This window comes from Ammospiza nelsoni, chromosome W (genome assembly GCF_027579445.1).
Source record: "Ammospiza nelsoni isolate bAmmNel1 chromosome W, bAmmNel1.pri, whole genome shotgun sequence".
NCBI classification, from domain to species: Eukaryota; Metazoa; Chordata; class Aves; order Passeriformes; family Passerellidae; genus Ammospiza; species Ammospiza nelsoni.
Window position 1 is genome coordinate 14,871,900 of NC_080668.1, and position 20,539 is coordinate 14,892,438.

The following is a 20,539-nucleotide window of genomic DNA, read 5'->3' on the forward strand; positions in this document are numbered from 1 at the left end:
TTTAGCAAGTGCAGTGTCTTTAATCACAGAATATGCTAAGTTTGAAGGGACCCAAAAGGATCATCAAATCCAACTCCCAGTCCTACACAGGACCATCCCCGAGAGTCACACCCTGTACCTGAGAATATTGTCCAAACACTTCTTGAAGTCTGTCAGGCTTGATGCTGTGACCACTTCTCTGGGGAGCCTGTTTTAGTGCCCAACCACACTCTGGGTCAAGAACCTTTTTCTAATATCCAACCTAAACCTTCCCTGACACAACTTCAGGCCACTCCCTCAGGTCCTGTCACCGGGCACCAGAGAGAAGAGATCAGTGTCTGCCCTTCTTCTTCCCCTTACAAGGAAGTTGTAGACTGCAATGATGTTGTATTCTTGTTGTATTCATATTTCTCAAGTCCCATACTGTACCAAGCTGTTCCTCTCTGCAGCACAGTCCCTCATGTGTTTTCTCAAGGGCTCCTCCTAGGCTCTCGACCCACCCCTATTTATTCCAGTTACTTTTACAAGCCACAGCTGCTGCCCAACTAAGGACTTTGCAGCTGTAGCTCATTTGGAGTAACTAGGACCCACACATAGATCTTACAATACATAGATCTTAACAGGGACTCTCTCCATAACTATACATATATTCAGGCCCCCACACAATGAGGTCTCCCCTCAGCCCCTCCTCGTACATCTTCCTCTCAAGGCCCTTCACCATCTTCACAGCCCTCCTTTGGATGCTCTCCAATAGTTTAATACCTTTCTTATATTGTGGTGGCTAAAACTGCTCATGATATTCAAGGTTAGGCCACACCAATGCAGAGCAGAGCAGGGCAATCACCTCCCTTGACCAGCTGGTGATACTGTGCCTGATGCACCCCAAGGACATGGTTGGCCCTTCTGGCTGCCAGGGCACTGCTGATTCATTTTCAACTTGCCATCAATCAGGACCCTCAGGTCCCTCTTCATGGCTCTGCTTTCCAGCGTCTCATTCCCCAGGGTTGTCTCATCCCAGGTACAGAATTCAGCACTTTTCCTTGTTGATCTTCATATAGGTGGTGATTGCTCAGACCTCTAATTTGTCATGGTCTCTCTGCAGGGCCTCCCTGCCTTTGAGGGAGTCAACAGCTCCTCCCAGTTTTGTATCGTATGCAAACTTGCTTAGTACCCCTTCCAATCCTGTGTCCAAGTCATTTATGAAGATGTTGAAGAGGACAGGGCCTAAAATTGAGCCCTGTGGAACCCCACTAGTGACAGGTCACAAGTCTAATGTCACCTCATTCACTAAAACCCTTTGTTCCTGACCTGTGAGCCAGTTGCTCACCCATCACATGGTGTGTTTATCCAGCTGTGTGCTGGACAGTTTGTCCAGAAGGATTCTGTGAGAGACGATATGACCAAAGTGGGACATGACATGAAGATAGCTGCATAACTACAGGTGTCTAACGTTAATGTAATGAAGCCATATGGAACAAGAGAGTGAGAGATGCCATGCTTCTCTGAGAGTGTATGGAAGGGCTGCCTTCTGCTTTAACTTCCCATTGACCGATATGTACTGAAGCAGAAGATCTAGTTGCCCATTATGTCATGCTAAGCAATGGCACAATTTGAAGAATTGATTTCTCCTAATGTTTGTCACTGCTAGGAAGATGCTATCCAACATCTGCATGTGAAGTCCTATATATGGATGTTATTGCCCTCACTAGAGTGTCGTCTTGTAATCCAATAATGTGATCTGCATGCAGACCTACTCTTCAGTGGCTCTCTTCTCCATGTCTTTCCTACTCATGTATTCTGGAAACATTTTTAAAAGTGCTATTTTACTGATTCCTGTGCTTCTGCTCCTCAGTCATTGCACTGGAAATAACTGAATTAGTTTGATGTTATGGACTGTCCTTCAAACTTAGATCTCTTGTTACAGTTGCTTGGGTTTTTGATCCATGGAGTGTGTATGCCACAGAGATCTAATCCCTTCCCTACTCCACTGTTGTCAGTGTAACCCCTACTCTGCATTCGGTTAAATGTAAGGTGACCACTTGTATCCCATAAGATGGAGACGTCATTAAATTTGCTTCAACCAGCATGTAGCAGCCTGAATTGCTGCTAGTAAAGTCCAAGGTAAAGAAGCAAAAAGGGCCTTTGCATAATATCCACAGATGTTTAATTTCAGCCACACGGTGAGATGTTCGGGTCCAAGGCACACACATTCAGGGTCCAGCTCTCTCCCTCGAGGGGCCGGGAGCTGACCCTGGTCTGGGGGCAGTACAAAGATAAGGGCCAATCAGGGAATAGGGAGGAGTGGCTCAGGGACATAGGAACAGGGGAAGGATCCAATGGGATGTAACAGCTTTGAGGGAAGCTTCTTGTGTCTCCCTAACTTAGGGGATGCCCCCTAGGGCCTCCACACTAGCAAATAGTGAAAATTGAATGGAAACTTCCTACCAGCATTTACTTCAAGGACGGCCTGGTTTGTTCTTGTTGATCTTAAAATAGACCAAGAACCTTAATGTACTTTATCTCTTGGATTGCAGTAAATGAATTTTAAACTTTTTTTTTTCTGTTAAGACTGGTCATAGTGATGTTTGCTTTTTTTTTTCTGCAGGAGGTGTAGTTGCAATGTGTCAAATATACCTGTACAATTACTTTATCCAAAGAGCTATTATCAGTGGCTCAATATCACTGCTTTATGAAAGGGGAGTATCTCCATGTAGATGACTCTGCTTGTTTGCAGAATTGTAAGAGGTACAAAGTAGAAGCAGTTGCTGCAGATTTTGGGCTGATGTCATCCATTTGGAGACTGCAATAAATGAAAACAGAATCCGTTTTGCACTGTAGTAGACTGATCAGCTTTTTACTGTCGGTTTTAGAGACTTCAATTGTGTAGCAATAATGGAATGCTTACGTAGGTGGAAAGCTTTGATAGAACCTTGACTTTTGTTTTATCTTAGCAACAGGCACTGTCTACTTCTGGTTTTGTTGTATATACAGCAAACAGAATTTTTAAGCATTGCACACAGTAACACTAGAACAGGCTGCCAGCCACATTTCATCACCTCCTTTTCAAAAAACTTAATTAGTGTCTTGCAACTAATCAGATTTGAAAGGCTATTCAGGGACCACTGTTACAAACGTCTTGTTGCTCTGTCTTGCATTATATACAGAATGCTGATGTTGGTTTAGCCTTTCACTTGCACTGAAACAAGTAGTTGCAGTAAAAACTTAAACCACTGTCTAAATCTGAAATACCTGTGGTGCATTAGAAATCAATCACTGGAATTAAAGTGCTTTTCACTGTACAATCAGTAATAGTTAATTAATGTAATATAGGCAGCAAAAAATAATCTCTTTAAAGTTGGGGTTTTTTGGGTATTTTTGTAGTTTTCAGAGTGAATGGTGCATCCTCAGTTGTGTGTTCTTAGGCTACACAATGAGTATCAGAAGGCAAAATGGAAATTGCAAGATTTTTTTCTCTGAAAATCACAGATGTGCTACATTGATTATAGTTGATAACTTGGGGCACTTTGATTTCCTCTGACCCATAATACTTTCCTCAGAAGGTGGGAGTTACTTCAGAAAATTCATGTGGTCTGGAATCTAGACACAGTTGCACCCCAAAATGAAGGATATAGCAACAAAAGACCAATTCTTCTCAACAAATAGTTAAATTGGCTTGAGTTATCACTGAGAAAGGTGTTTCAGGTACCATTATCAATAGGATGCTTCCAATTTGACCAGTCAGAGCTCTTTCAGTAGGAAAGGAATGTAGATATAAACTTCAAGGAAAACACCAGTAGAAAGAACATCAAAATAAAATTATAATTGAAAAATACCCCAACTTCCTAGCAGCTTCTCGTGGTAGTAAATTTTTTCTTCATCTGTTTATGAGACTCTCCCTTTGATACCTTGCCTGTACCAAGTCACACTTCTCTATGTTCTCCTTGTTATCTGGCAGCACAAGTAAATAGTCATTCGGGTTTAAGTGGTGACATGTCAGGTGGGCTGTCTTGGTTACCTGTGTTGTCCCTTCAAGCCTTTCCAACTTGTCATCTCTCTCTTTGTGCCAGTTGTTTCTGTCATCAGTTCTGTCTTGTCACTTCTCTGTTTCTGCATCTGTATGTTTTTTGTTTGTTTTTGTGGTTGCTTCCCTGTATGAGTCCCCCTCCTCCCCTTTTATCATCATAACTCTGAGATCCTCTGCTCTCATCTTGGGCTTTGGTATGCCATGTTCCTCTGATTGTCTGGTTTTAAAAATGTTGCCCTGTTGACTCAGTGTTAAGTGGAAAATGAACATACAGGAAGGGAAGAGGTTGCCTTGGTGGCTGCTGACATTAAAGTTGCTTATAATTTTAGGCACCTGTAGTCCTGATCTCCTCTTCAGATAATTAGCCAGAACCGAGAATGAGGCTAAGGATGTCTACATTTATAGGAGTGAGCTTGTAGGTGGCTTTAAGAAAACCTTGTAGTACTATGCAGCTAACTTGTTTCCCTAGATCAGGAAAGGTGTTTTATGTTCTTTGTCAACTTAAAACATGCAGTAAAGCATCAGACCAAAATTTGTTCCTCTATGTGCCATTCCCACAGATGCCCTTCAGCATCCTGTTCTGGACTTTGTTCTCCAGAGGCAACAATGATAGGGCTGCAGTCTTCCGTTAACTCATTTGGAGTAAGGCTTTGGGAGCAAGTCCTTTAAATTTCTAAAGGAGCAGTAACAAATGTAAACAAACCTTTACTGCACAGTATAGCAACTTTGACTAAAGCAAATATAGTTCAGACCCAGAAGCATAGTAGCAACATCAGTAACTTTCTAACTGGCTGCAATTTTAAATTTTTTTTTTCCCTCCAAGCCAGCAAGACAGAGCAACAGCAAGATGCTTATGATAGTGGTCTCTGAATAGCCTATCAAATCTGATTAGTTGTAAGACACTATTTTAACTAAAAGTTTTTTGGAAATGTGATGAAATGTGGCTGGCAGCCTGTTCTAGTGTTACTGTGTGCAGTGTTTAACAATTTTGACAGTACCTTCTGCAGTAATGGTCTCTTAAGAAGTACACACACAGCGCATCAGGAAGAGCTAGCGTGATATAAACTCAAATGTTACTTGAATCTACAGTGTGATTGTCTCTCTAGAAATGGTGCATTTCATGATTAGTTTGCTATTTATGTGCCTTATCTAGTTCTGTAGTTAAAATAAAGTGTTGAATATGGCAGAGGAATAATTTTTTCCCACTGTGCCTTAAACTTAATGCAGATGCCTGGTCCGCACTAGGATTTTACTACAAGATTGCTGACAAAAGCAAGATACTTATTGTTTATGTGGGATATTTTGACACTGAGGATGCATCCAAGGATTTATGCAGCTCCAGATTGATATACTACTTAAAACCTCCCTGGATGCTAGATGTGCACATCTTTATCTTTGCAGGATTTTTATGCATTGCTACTAGTGTCCCTGGAGTAAATTGATTTTGTCATGGTGACTTAATGTTCTGTTGCCCAAGATCAGTGTGTGAGATGGTAAACTGAAAATGTCCTTGCAATGGCCTACTGGAGAAGGGTTATAAATTACCATTGTAAAAATTATCTCTTTGAATTTTCTTTTCAATGTCCTTTATGTAGGTACAGTCTGGAGTAAGAGACTTCTGGTAAATGAGGTAGACAGCATAAACCCTATTGCCCGTAGATAACTGGTTCTGCATTGAAAAAACTTCCTTGTCAATTGAGTTGCCAAAGTGAGTAGGTTACTTTCATTAAAAAAATGAAATCCTTTAGAAAAGTAGCACTTGCTTTTCAGTCTGAGGTAAAAACTAGAAGCAAGACAAACATGGAGAAATTAAAGAAAGTGTGTAGAGGCCTTCTCCCAAGTTCAACTCTGCTATAATAGTAGTGAACGATTGGCAACCATAGTACATGCTTGCAGACAGTGCCTCACAGTCTCCAATGACATACAGAAGACCAGTGAGGTACATGGAGTCTGTATGATTTCACGTGGCCTGGCTTTTTTGATAATAACATATCAAGTTGGCATCTTAATTGCTACTCTCATACAGAGGAACGAGCAATGTAGCAGCTTGTCTGACAGTGTGATCTGTGTCTGAAAGGTGAAGCCTATTTCATGTGTAGGTAGTATTCAAGGTATTCAGGGTGCTGTAGTCTGCAGTCTGATCTCCCCCTCTGTGGCACTGGGACTAATAAAGCCCATTCATCTCTAGTGGTTGACATGCAACTGTACTGGGTGGTCTTGTGGCTTTGCCCTTAACATCCTTCCTGAGGTGGCAGGCTCAGCACTGTTTCACCACCTTTTTCTTCTGCCTTTGAAACTGCTATGTTTTGTTTGCTTCTGAGAAGCAGTTGCCAGCTAGTGCTGAAACCAGTTCTCTGGCTTTAGTGGATTGGTTTTGGACATAACGCCAATGTTGACCGAGATGGTGAGATGTGCTGAGAGGAACCTGACAAATGTTGAGCAGAATGACACTTATGTACAAGGTACACCTGGAGCTGCCCAGCATGACTCACTTGACCATGGCCCAGCTCCTGCTCACTGTGTTTCACAGTCTGGTTGCACCCAGGTAATCTCCATACAGCTTTGGCTTTAGCTGTGTGTTGAAATTCCATTAGCCAATATGGTTGGTTCACCTATTGATTTCAACAAAATGTTGAAAGGGACTTGAGCACTGTTGCAGAGTGGCAGGGTGGTAGAAATGCTGCAACCTTCTTTGAAGCGTCTCCTTCAGAAGCCGCTCAGAGTAAGACCACCAGAACAGCCATTTCAAGTCCATGCACACACACACGCCACAGATGGCTCAGCAGAGGAAAGACAAGAAGAATCTTTGTATAATGTATTCCAGTGAAGGTTTATTCCAAAGCGTGCTGAAGGGATCAGGGGCAAAGACAAAACCATGTGGTTTGCACAGACTTAAGTATGGGGTCAGTGACCAATGACCTGAGGGTACAGGGCAGTGCAAAGGGCAGGGTAAAGGGCAGCAACCTGCAGGGGGAATGAGGGATGAATAATTGGGGTGGGCAGTGTCGACTGGCCAATGAGGGAAGAAATCTAATGTAGATCTGCAGTAGTGCTGCAGAGCACCATGGGCTAGGTCCTCTCTTTAGCCTAGGTGAGGAAAACTATGGTATATTATTCCAAGGCAAGGCCCTGGGGATTTCCCTGAGGGGGAGGGATTCAGAGGATTCCACAGAGCACAGCAAAAGGGGCTTTCCTAAAGTACTTGAAACTGGCTCTTCCTGCCTCCAGATATGTCAGCAGCTATCAGGAGGAATAGCTAAGATGTCTGTATAATCCTCACCTTATGACACCCTTTAAGGTAACATAAGTAGTTAGAATCAGCAATGGAAACAATGAGGCTAAGAGTAAGATCTTGGTAGGGGAATGATGGATGTGAATGTTAGATCTGCTCCACGTTGTGCTTTGAGTGCTGTCTGCTGCTGGTGGGGTGTACCAGTGTAGTGGGTCTAGCACTGGCCAAACGCCAGTGCACCCACTAGAATTATTTACTAATTTTCTGCTGCGAGATAAGGATTAGGAAGAGAGCAAAGCAGGCTCAAAACTTTAAAGGGTATAAAGAAAACTTTATTAACAGAACTAAAAGAAAAATAATAAATCAGAATAAACCTTCAGAACACTTCTTCTCCCCCCAACTCCTCTTTCTTTTCCCACTGACAACATAAAGAGACAAAATTTGGTATTTTCAGTCAGTTTACCACTTCTAAAATAATCTTTCTTCAGTTTACTTAGGGAGAGCAGCCTCTCATGCCATACCATGGAGACTTTTCCACAAGAAACAGTTCTCTCATGGTTTTAATTTTCACGAATAGCAGCCGGCCAGAAATCTGCAGTCGTGAAGTCCCTCCCATGGTTTGGTAGTCTTCCCGCAAATACCACCATGGGTTATCTCAGCTTATTGGGGTGCAATTTTAAGGATGAGCTGTTCTAGTATAGAAACAAAAGTTTTTTTGTTTTATCTCTGGGAACAGAGGTTTTCTTCTCCCATCCCTGAGGCCAGGTTTCTCATCTCTCTCTGTTCAAGCTTTTCATTAGATCACAGCTACTTCAACATCTGCTTGCTTCAACACTGGTGCTTCTGCTCACGGCTATGACTAGAATGCTACATCCCCCCAATGCATTTCATGAGTTACAGGAAAAAAGTGTTGTGTATTAATTATATCTTCACCAAAGCCTTACAAGAGAATTTCAGCCCAAGACTAAGGCATCTCCTCATTCTCCTACCATCTGGGATTTGACTCCTTTTTCACTGACCTCGGTGTCTCCATTTTGTTTTCTTTACGTGTCTTCCCCATGTCCTTTTTCTCTCACTCGAGAGAGGATTGATGTCTGCAAGTTTCATCTGTGCACTGAATGAGTTAATGTCTCACCCAGCCCTGTGGGTGGTCATGTGATCTCTGCCGGGCAGCGGCTGCTTTGACTGCATGGCTGTTTTCCGGCCCCTGCCGCGTTCAGTTCCAGCCGCGGGGCTGCTTTCTGCGTGGGGCTGCTGGGCCGCCTCTGTTCTTAGCCGCATGATTTTCCACGGTGCCAGCAGGATAGCTCGGCAGCTCACGGCTGGAACAGGGCCCGGTTTGGTTCCACCCGAAGCCGAGCAGAGCCGGCCTGGCCCATCACCCGTGGTTGGAACTTGCTCGTGGCAGAATCTCAGCTGAGCTGTGACACGGGCTGAGCTGGCCAGGCTGTGCCGCGGAGCAGAGCCTAGCTCGGCCAGCGTCCAGTTACCTGTTCAAAAGCTGGAAGCAAGAGAGTTTTTCCCGGCGTTTGTTCATTTTTAAATGTGATTTCACAGAACCATATTCAGCTCTCTTAAGTGATTTAACAGGGTGTCAATATTCAAAACTAGCTGTCTGGTTGGTTCTTTCAGGTCTGAAGGAAGCTGCCAAGGTCCTTACAGGGAATCACTTCTGTAGCTCATGGATTTTTTCCTTAACTAAAAACCAAACTACGTTAAACCACAACAACCAGATAATGTTTTGGAAAAATGGCTGTTGGATATTTCATATAGCTGGAAGGCTTCAGAAACAAAGGGAAACTCTGATTCTTTGTTACGTATAATGCCACAAGGAGGACTTTAAAAATAATTTATTTGAAGAATTATGCTGTGGTATCTTAAGAAAGGTATTGTGATGTATTTCTAATCTAGCAAAAGAACCAATTATGTTATTGAACACACCATGAGCATGCTGGATCAGCTCTTTCGCAGGACAGGCTGACTGTTAAAAGCTGGCTAGGCGCTTCTGTGTTTAACATCTTGACCATGTAGGATTTGCATCCAAATTTTAAGCTGCTAATAAAATTCTGTGGGCAGTGAATGAGGCCTCTTGTTAACATTGTTTTCTTGTGTGTATCCAAAAATATCTTCCTAATGGTACCATTTATTATATAGCTCTGTTGTGCATTATCCACTGTGTCAAGACAAGTGCCATGCTGGCTGACTGCATACCTAGTATGATAGTATCCCTTTTTAGAGCAGTGAGGATTAAACTGAAGAGAATAAGTGTGGTATTTCCAGTAGGAAGGGCTAGTCTTAATGCTAGGGGAGGCAGGGTGTGCTTTATGGTGCTGGGACAGAGCAGCCTCTGAGCACTGTGATCTGGAAAACTGCCTTTCTGATCAACCTAGCTGCTTCTTGGCTCTGTTTTGACCTTTCTTCTTCATTTTGCCAGTTAGATTGTCATACCCTGGGCTAAGTTATTTGCCTAATTAATTTTCAGAGCTATAAAATATTTTTTCTTATCTGTCTTGGGAACAGGATAAACAGCAAGTGTCTGCAACATGTCCCTTAATCTAGAGATAAGACAGTGTAGAATTGCATAGACTTATGCTGTACTACATGTTGTTAAAGCTGTTTTAAAATGTTTTTCAGGTTCTAAATGGCTTCTAAGAAGTTGGGATCTGAGTCTCATGGTAAGTAAAATTTGGTATTCCTGTCTCTTCAATAAGATGAATCCTACTATTGCTGCTGACTCATGTCTCAGCCTAGATAGTCCATAGAAACTAATCTGTTCAGCTCATGACAGAATAATACCTTCTCCTTCCCCTCACTTCCCCCTTCAAAATCAAAGCTGAACTGCAGTTGTGATACTGATTTGATGTTTACTGAAGTGGACACTAGATTTGTAGCTCCTTTCTATGGAAGTCATGTGAACAGCTGGATTGAAAGTGAAGCTTTTAATATATCATAGAACTATGCTTTTTGCTCAGCAGTGAATTTTTTTCCTAAATTAGACTAATCTGGTTCAGCAGGCAAGGGAAGAGAATATTTTCTTCCACATTTGAGATGCATAGTGTCATGAAGATGATTGGTATAATAAAAATTATTTACCTGTATATGTGCTTATCTCTTGAGGATTAATATTTCTGTGGAACATTAAAGTCCAGTTTGTTGTATGTCATGTATCTTCTTCAAATCAGCAATCATTCAATGCAGTACAGGGCAGTTCATGTGAAATTTCTAACACAATTTTTCATGCTATAGAAACTTAGCATTGATCTTTCTGGGTAATTTTTCTGATAAGAGAGTCCTGGGGAATTCCATTTTTCTTTCAGCTTTTTATTCAATCTTGCAAGTAAAAAGTTGAACTACAGAATAAGAAATGCCTCACTTAAATACGTGGTTAAGGATTAATAAAAATGACCAATCAAAACTCAATTTTTATATGGTCTCCTTTGTGGCCCGGTGATCCTGCTGCAAGATAATGAATTTATTTATTTACTATCTGCCGGCTTTTTACCACTTGTTCTCTTGTATCTATGAACATTCTGATCTGCTTGTCTTCTGAGTCTATTTTTACTTCTCTTTTGCTTCCTAAACCAGACTAGCAAAGACACCTCTCAGAGCTAGAATTCAATCTGTCTTAAATATTTCTCAAAACAGTATGCTGTGGTGGAACATGTTCCTGGCTTCAAAATAACAAAATCAAAATAAATGGTACTGTAAGCTGGCTGCTTAACTTGTCTACTCTTCTGTGTACTTTCTGTTCCTAATGATACCAGTGACACTGCCATGGTATTGTTTCTGAGGAGTAGTAGAGCAACTTCCTTGGCTTATTATGTCTAAAGTAATTAGCAAGGCAATTCTTTTCAGTTTTCTCCAGGGTTGTTAAGAATTATTTTGACCGAGTGAATTTTGGCTTGCTGTAAAGCATCTAGTTGAACAGCTACCTGTTTTTTATCAGTTCAGTGTCTCTGGCAGGCTGATAGAATCAGTCAATATAGTTGATGTATCTCTTATACTTATTATTGAGCTGCTTATTGGAGGTTAGAGGACTGTTGTTGAATCACAGAATGATTGAGGCTGGAAGGGACCTCTGGAGATGGTCATGTCCAAAACCCTGCTCAAGCAGAGCCACCTAAAGCACCTACTCAGGACTGTGTTCAGATGGAGATGAAGATGGGAACATAGGGTATGGATGGAGAGGAAGGAACACTTTTCCTGTTTTGGAAGGTATTCTTAGCATACACCTATAACTATGCCTAAGCGTGTAACTTCAAATGCTCTTGTCATTTGAATAATTGGAAATTCAAGCTTAAGTTTCAGTAATAGGTACCATCTAGAAATACAGCTCTCATCTATTGCACAAAAGGTTTGTTATATCAAGTGCAGTATGTTAATATAGTTGTATTCTCACTGTCACTATATAACTTGAAAGCTCCTACTTGCAATTTCTGAGAATTATGTGTGTTTTGTGACCACGAAAACTAAGTTCCACTTGGTTTCAAAACTGTTCCCCATTTATAACTAGTAACTGGTTTTATCTGAAATGTTTCAATTCTGCTACTTTAAGACAACAAAATTGTCACTTGATGAGGCACTTAAAAGGGCTTATGTTTTTTTTTCATGTACTCTGAGTTACATGCATGGGAGAAATACCAACAAGATAGTCTCAAGAGGTCAAAACAAGAAGAAAAACTTTATTGGCAACTTCAGAAAATCAGAGAACTGTGGCAAAAGGTTTAGAGCAGCTGTCTTAGGTTGCAAAATGTAGCTGGGGGTGTGTATTCTATTACCACTGTTAGAGGTGGGGCAGTTATCTTCTGTTAATTGGGCAGTTTTCTTTATTCCACAACCAATCCTTCCTCCAGGAAATATCTTCTGTTAATGGGCCATTGAGTCTCATTGCATTTCTGATAAAATTACATCATCCCATTGTGAGATGCTCTGCCCAGAGGGAGGAACCAAGCATTCCTACCTGGATATAATCTGGGATTTAGAACACCAGAGCCAGCCTTTTCCCACTGGATTCCCAGAAGAGCAGCTTTCTTCTCCACTGGATTCCCAGACCCATCTATATACCACCACTGGGTCTCCAGAGGAAAACAACACCCTTCTATAGGATCACTGCTTCAACAGAACCACATCTGTCACTCCAGGAGGACTGCAGCCACCATTTAATCGGACTGCTACCAATACTCTGACCAACAACAGGATGTCAGGTCGTATTCTCACTCTGTCAGCATTTTTTTGAGGGTTTTTGTACTATTGCATTTGTATTTTTAATTTTCCTAATAAAGAACTGTTATTCCTATTCCCATATCTTTGCCTGAGAGCCCCTTAATTTCAAAATTATAATAATTTGGAGGGAGAGGGTTTAAATTTTCCATTTCAAGGAAGGCTTCTTCCTTCCTTAGCAGACACCTGTCTTTTCAAACCAAGACAGATTTTGGCACCTAATGTGGGGCTCGAGGGCATAGAAACAAAAAGGGAATAACAGTTCTTAAATAATCTATTTTTTTGTGCTGATATAGAAACCTCGTTAAGTGTCACCATGTGGTCTAGCTTACCCTGGTTTGGGTGGCACGTGGTTGTGGCTATATTTCTCCCATTTGCAGGCCCTTATCTAAACATGGGTCCTATAACTAAGACTGCTGTGGCTGTTATCCACTTTGCTTTATGCGTTACTAAGGTGAGGAACTAATGGATTTGTAACTTCCTCTGGAAGGCGGGCACATGGATTCAGCGCTATCACACACTAACTGTATTTTTTGGGGGTTACTTTAATAATCGTACTTACTGGGAGGAAATGGCACTGGGTGAAAATTTCTCCCAACCCTTCACCCAGCTCTTTGCATCTGCCCCACCAGTTTTTGAAGGGTTCAAATCTTCTCTAAATGCTAATGATATACAATGGCTAGTGTTGCTGATAGGCCTGTTCTATTTAGCATTCAGAGATAAGTGAAGATTGACTTGAATAACCACCCTGACACCTACCCCAGAAAACAGGGATGCTGCCCCAGAACCTGACACTGCCCTGGGGACTAGGGATGCTGCTGTCCCAGAGCCCTACCCTGCCCCACAGCCCACCTCAGAAATGAACCACCCAGATTGAGTGGGGGTTCTGGTGAAGGAGATACGTGAAATGAGCCAAATGCTGAAGGAGTACATTTCCCCAGCTGGTTAGAAACACTTCCCCTACCTCAAAGAAGGAGAGTCTAATGGTGCAGCAGTAGAACCCACAGATGTTACAACCATCCAGGTTCCAGCTGAACCGCAAGGGCAGTCACAGCCAGCAGTAGTTGCCCCTGTGGAAATGAGGAAGTCCAAGATGAAATCAAAGCACCCAGATAAGGATAACAAAAGAGGGCCCTCACAACCCACAGGGGAGCCAACAGTTGAGATCATCACCAAGTCCCTGATGTATGAAAGTCTCCATAATCTGCACCAAGATACTGTACGACAGGGATGTGAGGCTTATACAACTGGCTTACTCCAGCTCTGGGACCTTATGGGTGCAAGTGTGCAACTGGATGGTGGTGAGGCAAGGAATTTGGGACCCTTGACCCCAGACTCATGTATTAATCAGATTTTTGTAAGGGAACCAGGGTCCCTTTCCCTCTGGGAGCGGCTTTTAATGAGTGTAAGAGAAAGGTTTTTCCACAGGGAGAGAATGCAGGAGCACCACCATAGAATGTGCTGGAAGACCCTGGAGGAAGGGATCCAACAGCTGAGAGAAGTGGCAGTATTGGAGGTATGCTTTGGGAGAGATGGACAGCATGATAATGACCCTGACAAGGCCAGGTGCACAGGACAAATCTTGTGGAATATGGCAAATCTAGGGCCATCTCAATACACCACCTTCATTGCAATGATTGATGCCAATACCAACTGAGAGACAGTAGGTTCTGTTGCCAACAAGCTTGGAAATTATGAGAGTATGATCAATGGCCCAATGCAGACTCATGTTTCTGACATGGTTAAGGACCTCAAAAAGGAGGAGAGAGGTGGTGAGGGAGGAGGTGAGGAGGAACAGTTCCCATATGGCACCAGTGCGAGTCACAGGCCCCAAAGTCAGAGCCCAACATCCCCCAGCTAGAGAGAGAGGATACACCCCACAAGCTGACCTGTGGTTCTTCCTGTGTGACCATGGGGAGGTGGGATGGGAAACCTACTTCTGTCCTGGCAGTATGGGTGCGTCAACTCACAGAGGGAAACACTAATCGAAGGAGTTCCACTAAAGTAAAGGTAGCCTCAAACTCCCATGACTGAGCTGCTGGGTATGATCTGTCAGATTCCCTTGAAGGAACCTCTAGTATGTACACCCAGGAAAGAAATAATAACCAGGATTAGAGGGGCCCTGCCTCTAGCCAGGAAGAGGCATGGGAAAACCAGGTCTTTTGGACTGTGTTGATCTGATGGCCTGGCACACCAGAGCCAGAAAAATATGAAGTCATAGTTGATGCTGGTGCGCATAGTAACCTAATGCCATCAGGACATGTTGGGGCAGAACCTGTTTCCATTGCTGGGGTGATAGGGAGATCACAGCAATTGACCCTGTTGGAAGCTGAGGTGAGCCTGACTGGGAAGGAGTGGCAAAAACATCCTATTGTGGCCGGCCCAGAGGCCCCGTGTATTCTGGGCATAGTCTTCCTTCAGACTGGCTATTGCAAAGACCCAAAGGGACTCAGGTGGGCTTTTGGAAGAGCTACTGTAGAGGCAGAGTATTGGAATAATACCAATATAGCCGGATGGGATGTGCCTGAGCTTGTCTGACCCTTGGTGCTTAACCAAATAGTGGTAACTGTGGTGTTTCACCCCAGAGACACCTTTGGATAGCTCTGTACTGCAGCTGGGTGTTTGGAGACAAGTCCAGGCATGCAGGAACTCCGGTGGCTGCGGGATGGAGCTTCCCCCGTAACAGGGTCTGCTCCTCAAGTTTACCTCTGACAGAGAAGCTTTAAGGTGATAGCAAAGGAAAGGAGTTGGTTCTGATGGAGGGTTTTGATCCAGAGTTTTATTCAGACCCACAGGCCTCGGAATCCAGCAACAGCTCCAACAGAACTCTCCGAACCACATGGTTGCTGGCTCTTTTAACCCCAGGGAGATGGGGAGGGAAGGGGTAGGAAGCCCACCAACCAGGTACATGAGAGGAGGTCTTAAAGGACAAAGGACACCTGGATGGCCCAATGTCCCCCCAGGGGTAGAGGGCATCTTTTGAATCTGCCAATCACTTGACGCCTTTCTGGAATGCCAAGATTGACAGACAGTACTCAGCAGGGGAAAGGAGAGGTGACTGACACACCTGGCAGGGAATTATCAGGGGAGAGACCCAAGGTTCCGAGGTAAACCCTGAAATCACAATGCAACAGCACAGGACGTTAAGCAGTTCAACACCTTGCCTAGACTATCAGAAAACCCATCTGCAGTAGGACTCCTGAGGGTGGAAGAGCAATGAGTACCAATTGCCACCTTGACGGCGCACTGCCGGCAGTATCGGAGGAATTGAGATGCTGTGATCCCCATCCACAAAATGCTCCGTGAGCTGGAGAGCCAAGGAGTGGTCAGTAAGGCCCACTCACCCTTCAACAGCCTTATTTGGCCTATGCAGAAATCTGAAGGAGAATGGAGATTGACTCTAGACTATCGTGCATTGAATGAAGTGACTCCGCGGCTGAGCGCTGCTGTGCTAGACATGCTGGAACTCCAGTACGATCTGAATTCCAAGGCAGCAAAGTGGTATGCCACTATTGACATTGCTAATACATTTTTCTCCATTCCTATGGCCACAGAATGCAGACCTCAAATTGCTTTCATCTGGAGGGATGTGCAGTACACTTGGAACCAGCTGCCCCAGGAGTGAAAACACAGTCCCACCGTCTGCCATGGACTGACCCAGACTGCACTGGAAAAGGGTGAAGCTCCCAAATGTCTGCAGTGTATCGATGACATCATTGTGTGGGGGAACACATCAATGGAAATATTTGAGAAAGGAGAGAGGATCATCCAGATTCTACTGGAAGCCGGCCACGCCATTAAGAAGAGGAAAGTCAAAGGACCTGCCTGAGAGATCCAGTTCTTGAGGGTAAAGTTGCAAGATGGATGGTGTTAGATTCCCACTGAGGTCATCAATAAGATCACAGCAATGTCTCCACTGACCAGCAGGAAGGAAACACAGGCTTTTGTAGGCATCATAAGTTTTTGGAGAATGCACATTCCTGAATACAGCCAGATTGTGAGCCCTCTCTACCTGGTTACCTGCAAGAAGAATGATTTCCACTGGGGCCCTGAGCAGCAACAAGCTTTTGCCCAGATCAAGCGGGAGATCGCTCATGCAGTAGTGCTTGGCCCAGTGAGGACGGGACCAGAGGTGAAGAATGTGCTCTACTCTGCAGCCAGGAACAGTGACTTGTCCTGGAGCCTGTGGCAGAAGGTGCGTGGGGAGACTCCAGGCTGACCATTGGGATTCTGGAGCTGAAGTTAGAGAGGAGCCGAAGCCAACTACACTCCCACAGGGAAGGAAGTCTTAGCAGCCTATGAAGGAGTTCAAGCTACCTCGGAGGTGATTGGCATGGAAGCACAACTCCTCCTGCTACCTCGACTACCGGTGCTGGGGTAGATGTTCAAAGCAAAGGTTCCCTCTACCCACTATGGCACCAATGCCACCTGAAGCAAGTGGATTGCTCTCATCATACAGCACACCTGTATTGGAAAACTGAATTGCCCTGAGATTATGGAGGTAATTACAAATTGGCCTGAAGGTGAAAACTTTGGTCTCACTGATGACGAAGAGCAGGGACAAGTGATATGGGCTGAAGAAGCTCCACCATACAACCTACTACCAGCAGAAGAAACACAATACGCTCTTTCCACTGACGATTGCTGTCACATCGTACAGGTAAAATGAAAATGGAAAGCAGCCGTATGGGGTCAAACACAACAGGTTGCACAAGCTACTGAAGGAGAAGGTGGATCTAGTCAACTTGCTGAACTCAACGCTGATCAGCTGGCTCTGGACATTGCAGAAAGAGAGAAATGGCCAAAGCTATACCTTTATACCAATTTATGAATGGTAGCCAATGTTCTTTGGGGCTGGCTGGAGAGGTGAAAAAAGGCCAACTGGCAGTGTAGAGGAAAACCAATCTGGGCTGCTGATGACTGGAAAGACATCGTTACCAGGGTAGAGAAACTACCTGTGAAAGTCCGTCATGTAGATGCCCATGTCCCCAAGAGTTGGGCTAACGAGGAACACCGAAACAACAAGCAGGTAGATCAGGTTGCAAAGATATAGATGTCAAAGATAGACTTAGATTGGTAACACAAGGGAGAGTTGTTCCTAGCTCAATGGGCCCATGATGCCTCAGGTCATCAGGGCAGAGATGCTACCTGTAAGTGGGCATGAGACCGAGGGGGGAATCTAAACATGGACAGTATTTCTCAGGTTTTCCATGACTGTGAGACATGTGCTGAGATCAAGCAGGCCAAGTAGGTGAAGCCCCTATGGTATGGTGGGGTGGTGGTCCAAATATATGTATGGGGAAGCCTGAGAGAGTGACTACATCACACTGCCCCACATACGCTGAGGCAAGCGCTATGTGCTGACCATGTTGGAAGTCACTACTGGATGGCTGGAGACCTACTCTGTGTCTCATACTACTGCTCAGAACAGCATCTGCACCTGGAAAAGCAAGTCCTGTGGAGACATGGCACCCCTGAGAGAACTGAGTCAGACAACAGGACCCATTTCAAGAATGGCCTTATAAACACCTGGGCCAGAGAACATGGTATTGAATGGGTATATCATATCCCTTATGCACCAGCTGCTGGGAAAGTTGAACGGTGGAATGGACTACTTAAGACTATCCTGAAGGCACTTGGCAGGGGTACCTTTAGGAATTGGGAAATTAACTTAGCAAAAGCTACCTGAATGGTCAACACCCAAGGGTCCATCAATTGAGCTGGTCCTGTCCTGTCTGAACCCTTGCACACAGTCGATGGAGATGAAGTCCATGTACTAGTGAATGGTATTTTAGGAAAGACTGTTTGGATTAGTCCCACCTCAAGCAAATGTAAACCCATCCATGGCATTGTTTTTGCTCAAGGACCTAGTTACACTTGGTGGGTAATGCAGAAAGATGGAGAAGCCCGTTGTGTACCACAGGGAAACCTAGTCTTAAGTGAGAACTGTGTATAAGGTTTCATTGTGTAGAGTTTATTGATTTGGGTATGATGCAGATATTAATAGAATAAGGGGTGGATAATGTCTTAGGTTGCAAGATGTGGCCGGGGGTGTGTAACCTATTGCCATCTGATAGAGGTGGGGCATTTATCTTCTGTTAATTCAGCAGTTTTCTTTATCTCTTCCACAACCAATCCTCTCTCTGGGGAAATATCCTCTGTTAATGGGCCATTGAGTCTCACTGCATGACTGATAAAATTACATAGTCCCATTGTGAGATGCTCTGCCCAGGGGGAGGAGCCAAGCATTCCTACCTGGATATAATCTGAGATTTAGAACACCACAGACAGCCTTATCCCACTGGATTCCCAGAGGAAGACGAGGGCCATCTACACCACCGGACTTTCAGAGGAAAACTACACACTTCTACAAGATCAGTGCTTCAACAGAACCACATCTGTCACTCCAGGAGGACTGCAGCCACCATTTAATTGGACTGCTACCAACATCCTGACCAACAGCATGTTAGGTTGTATTCTGACTCTGTCAGTTGTTTTTCTTTTGTTTGTACAATTGCATTTGTATTTTTAATTTTCCTAATAAACAGCTGTTATTCCTATTCCCATATTTTTTCCTGAGTGCTCCCTAATTTCAAAATCATATTTCGGAAGGAGGGGTTTTACATTTTCCATTTCAAGGGAGGCTCCTGCCTTCCTTAACAGACACCTGTCAACTAGTTGAATTAGTTAGTTAGTTGAAAAGGACTGTGCACATCTTTTTCCTTCTTAAATATGTCATCACAGAGGCTTTATCAACTTCTCTAATTGGGCCAGCAACATGTCTATTGTCAGAGCCTTCAGGGATTGGCTCTACTGGACATAGTAGAAGTTTCGAGCATCTCTCTCAGAAGGTGCCTCTGTGGCTTCCCCTGTCCACTAAAAAAACCCCAGATTGTTTTAAACTAACACAAAAGATGAAGTGGGTAACAGCCATATTAAATAACAGTTAAAAAAACCCCATTTCATTGCTCCACTTTAAGATGTGACTATACAACTGTAGCTTGTATAATACTTCCTCTACATAGGTTTTTCTAATTGCTTTAGAATCTTTCATTAAAAACAATTTGCGCTCTTACCCATCAGTGTGTTCAAGCAGAAGGGTCATCGGTTTACAAAAATAAAAGGATTCTTGTCTTTCTAGGTCAGATTTTAACTTCATGTAGTGGATTGATGCAGTCCAGATGCCTGGCATGCACCAAAGCCGCTCGCTCACTCCCCTACCCAGTTGCATAGGGGAGAGAAAATCTAACAAAGGATTTGTGGGTTGAGATAAAGACTGGGAGAAATCACTCCCCAAATTCTGTCACAGACAAAACAGACAAAAATTAAAGATATTAATTGAATTTATTGCTAACAAAATCAGAGCAGGGTAATGAGAAGTAAAATAAACCCTTAAAAACGCCTTCCCTCCACCATTCCTCCTTCCCCAGCCAGGCAAGAAGACAGGGAATGGGGGTTATGGTCCATTTATCACCTGTGGTTTCTCCCACTGCTCAGGGAGAGGAGTCATTCCCCTGCTGCACTGTGGGGTCTCTCCCATAGGAGACAGTTCTCCGCAAACTTCTTCAGTGTGAGTCCATTTCTGTACCAAAACAGTGTTGCTATGTAAGTACCACAATGTGTGTTTGTATTCTCAGTGGCTAGTATCAATTTCAGACAAACAAGAAGTCTCTTCAAGGGGAGATGTCTTATAAGGGGAGGTGTTGTTTTGAACAGCACCACTTAGTATGTCAGTAGGCCTAATAAGATGAGTATTTGCAACACTTGAGTAATTTGGGCTGTGAGATGAGTGCATAGAGGTGATCCTGTATTGCAGTGCATTGCAACTTGGTTCATCATGTCCAGGGAGAGTGCAGCTGCCGGCGCTGGGCATGGGAACAAACGAGATGGGTCCTCATTTCAGAAAGCTTGAGAATCCATTTATTACCCCCAGAGAGGAAGAGCGGGATCTAGATGAAAAGATGGGGCAAAGGAAGGGTCGTGGGGTTTTCTTAGGGTATCACAGGGGTAGACTCAGAGTTTGGGTCAAGGGAGGAGTTACTAGCAACACAAGAAGGGTAAGATCAAATTCCCGTCTCTTAGGA

At 43.8% G+C, this 20,539-nt stretch overlaps 1 protein-coding gene and 1 long non-coding RNA gene across 5 annotated transcripts in view; both read left to right on the forward strand.

Annotated features, from left to right (window-relative positions):
- LOC132086111 (ubiquitin-associated protein 1-like) overlaps nucleotides 1-20,539 on the forward strand; it is an 86,955-nt gene that overhangs the window by 7,043 nt on the left and 59,373 nt on the right. For all 4 annotated transcript variants that reach the window (XM_059491565.1, XM_059491567.1, XM_059491564.1 and 1 more), the window contains exon 2: nucleotides 9,870-9,910. In XM_059491565.1, the coding sequence (XP_059347548.1) occupies nucleotides 9,877-9,910 (34 nt within the window). In that variant the 5' untranslated portion in view covers nucleotides 9,870-9,876. The remainder of the gene's footprint in view (nucleotides 1-9,869; nucleotides 9,911-20,539) is intronic.
- Nucleotides 11,780-19,023, forward strand: LOC132086113 (uncharacterized). Its single transcript, XR_009420360.1, has 2 exons — nucleotides 11,780-13,971; nucleotides 16,010-19,023. It is a non-coding gene; the product is annotated as an uncharacterized LOC132086113 (long non-coding RNA).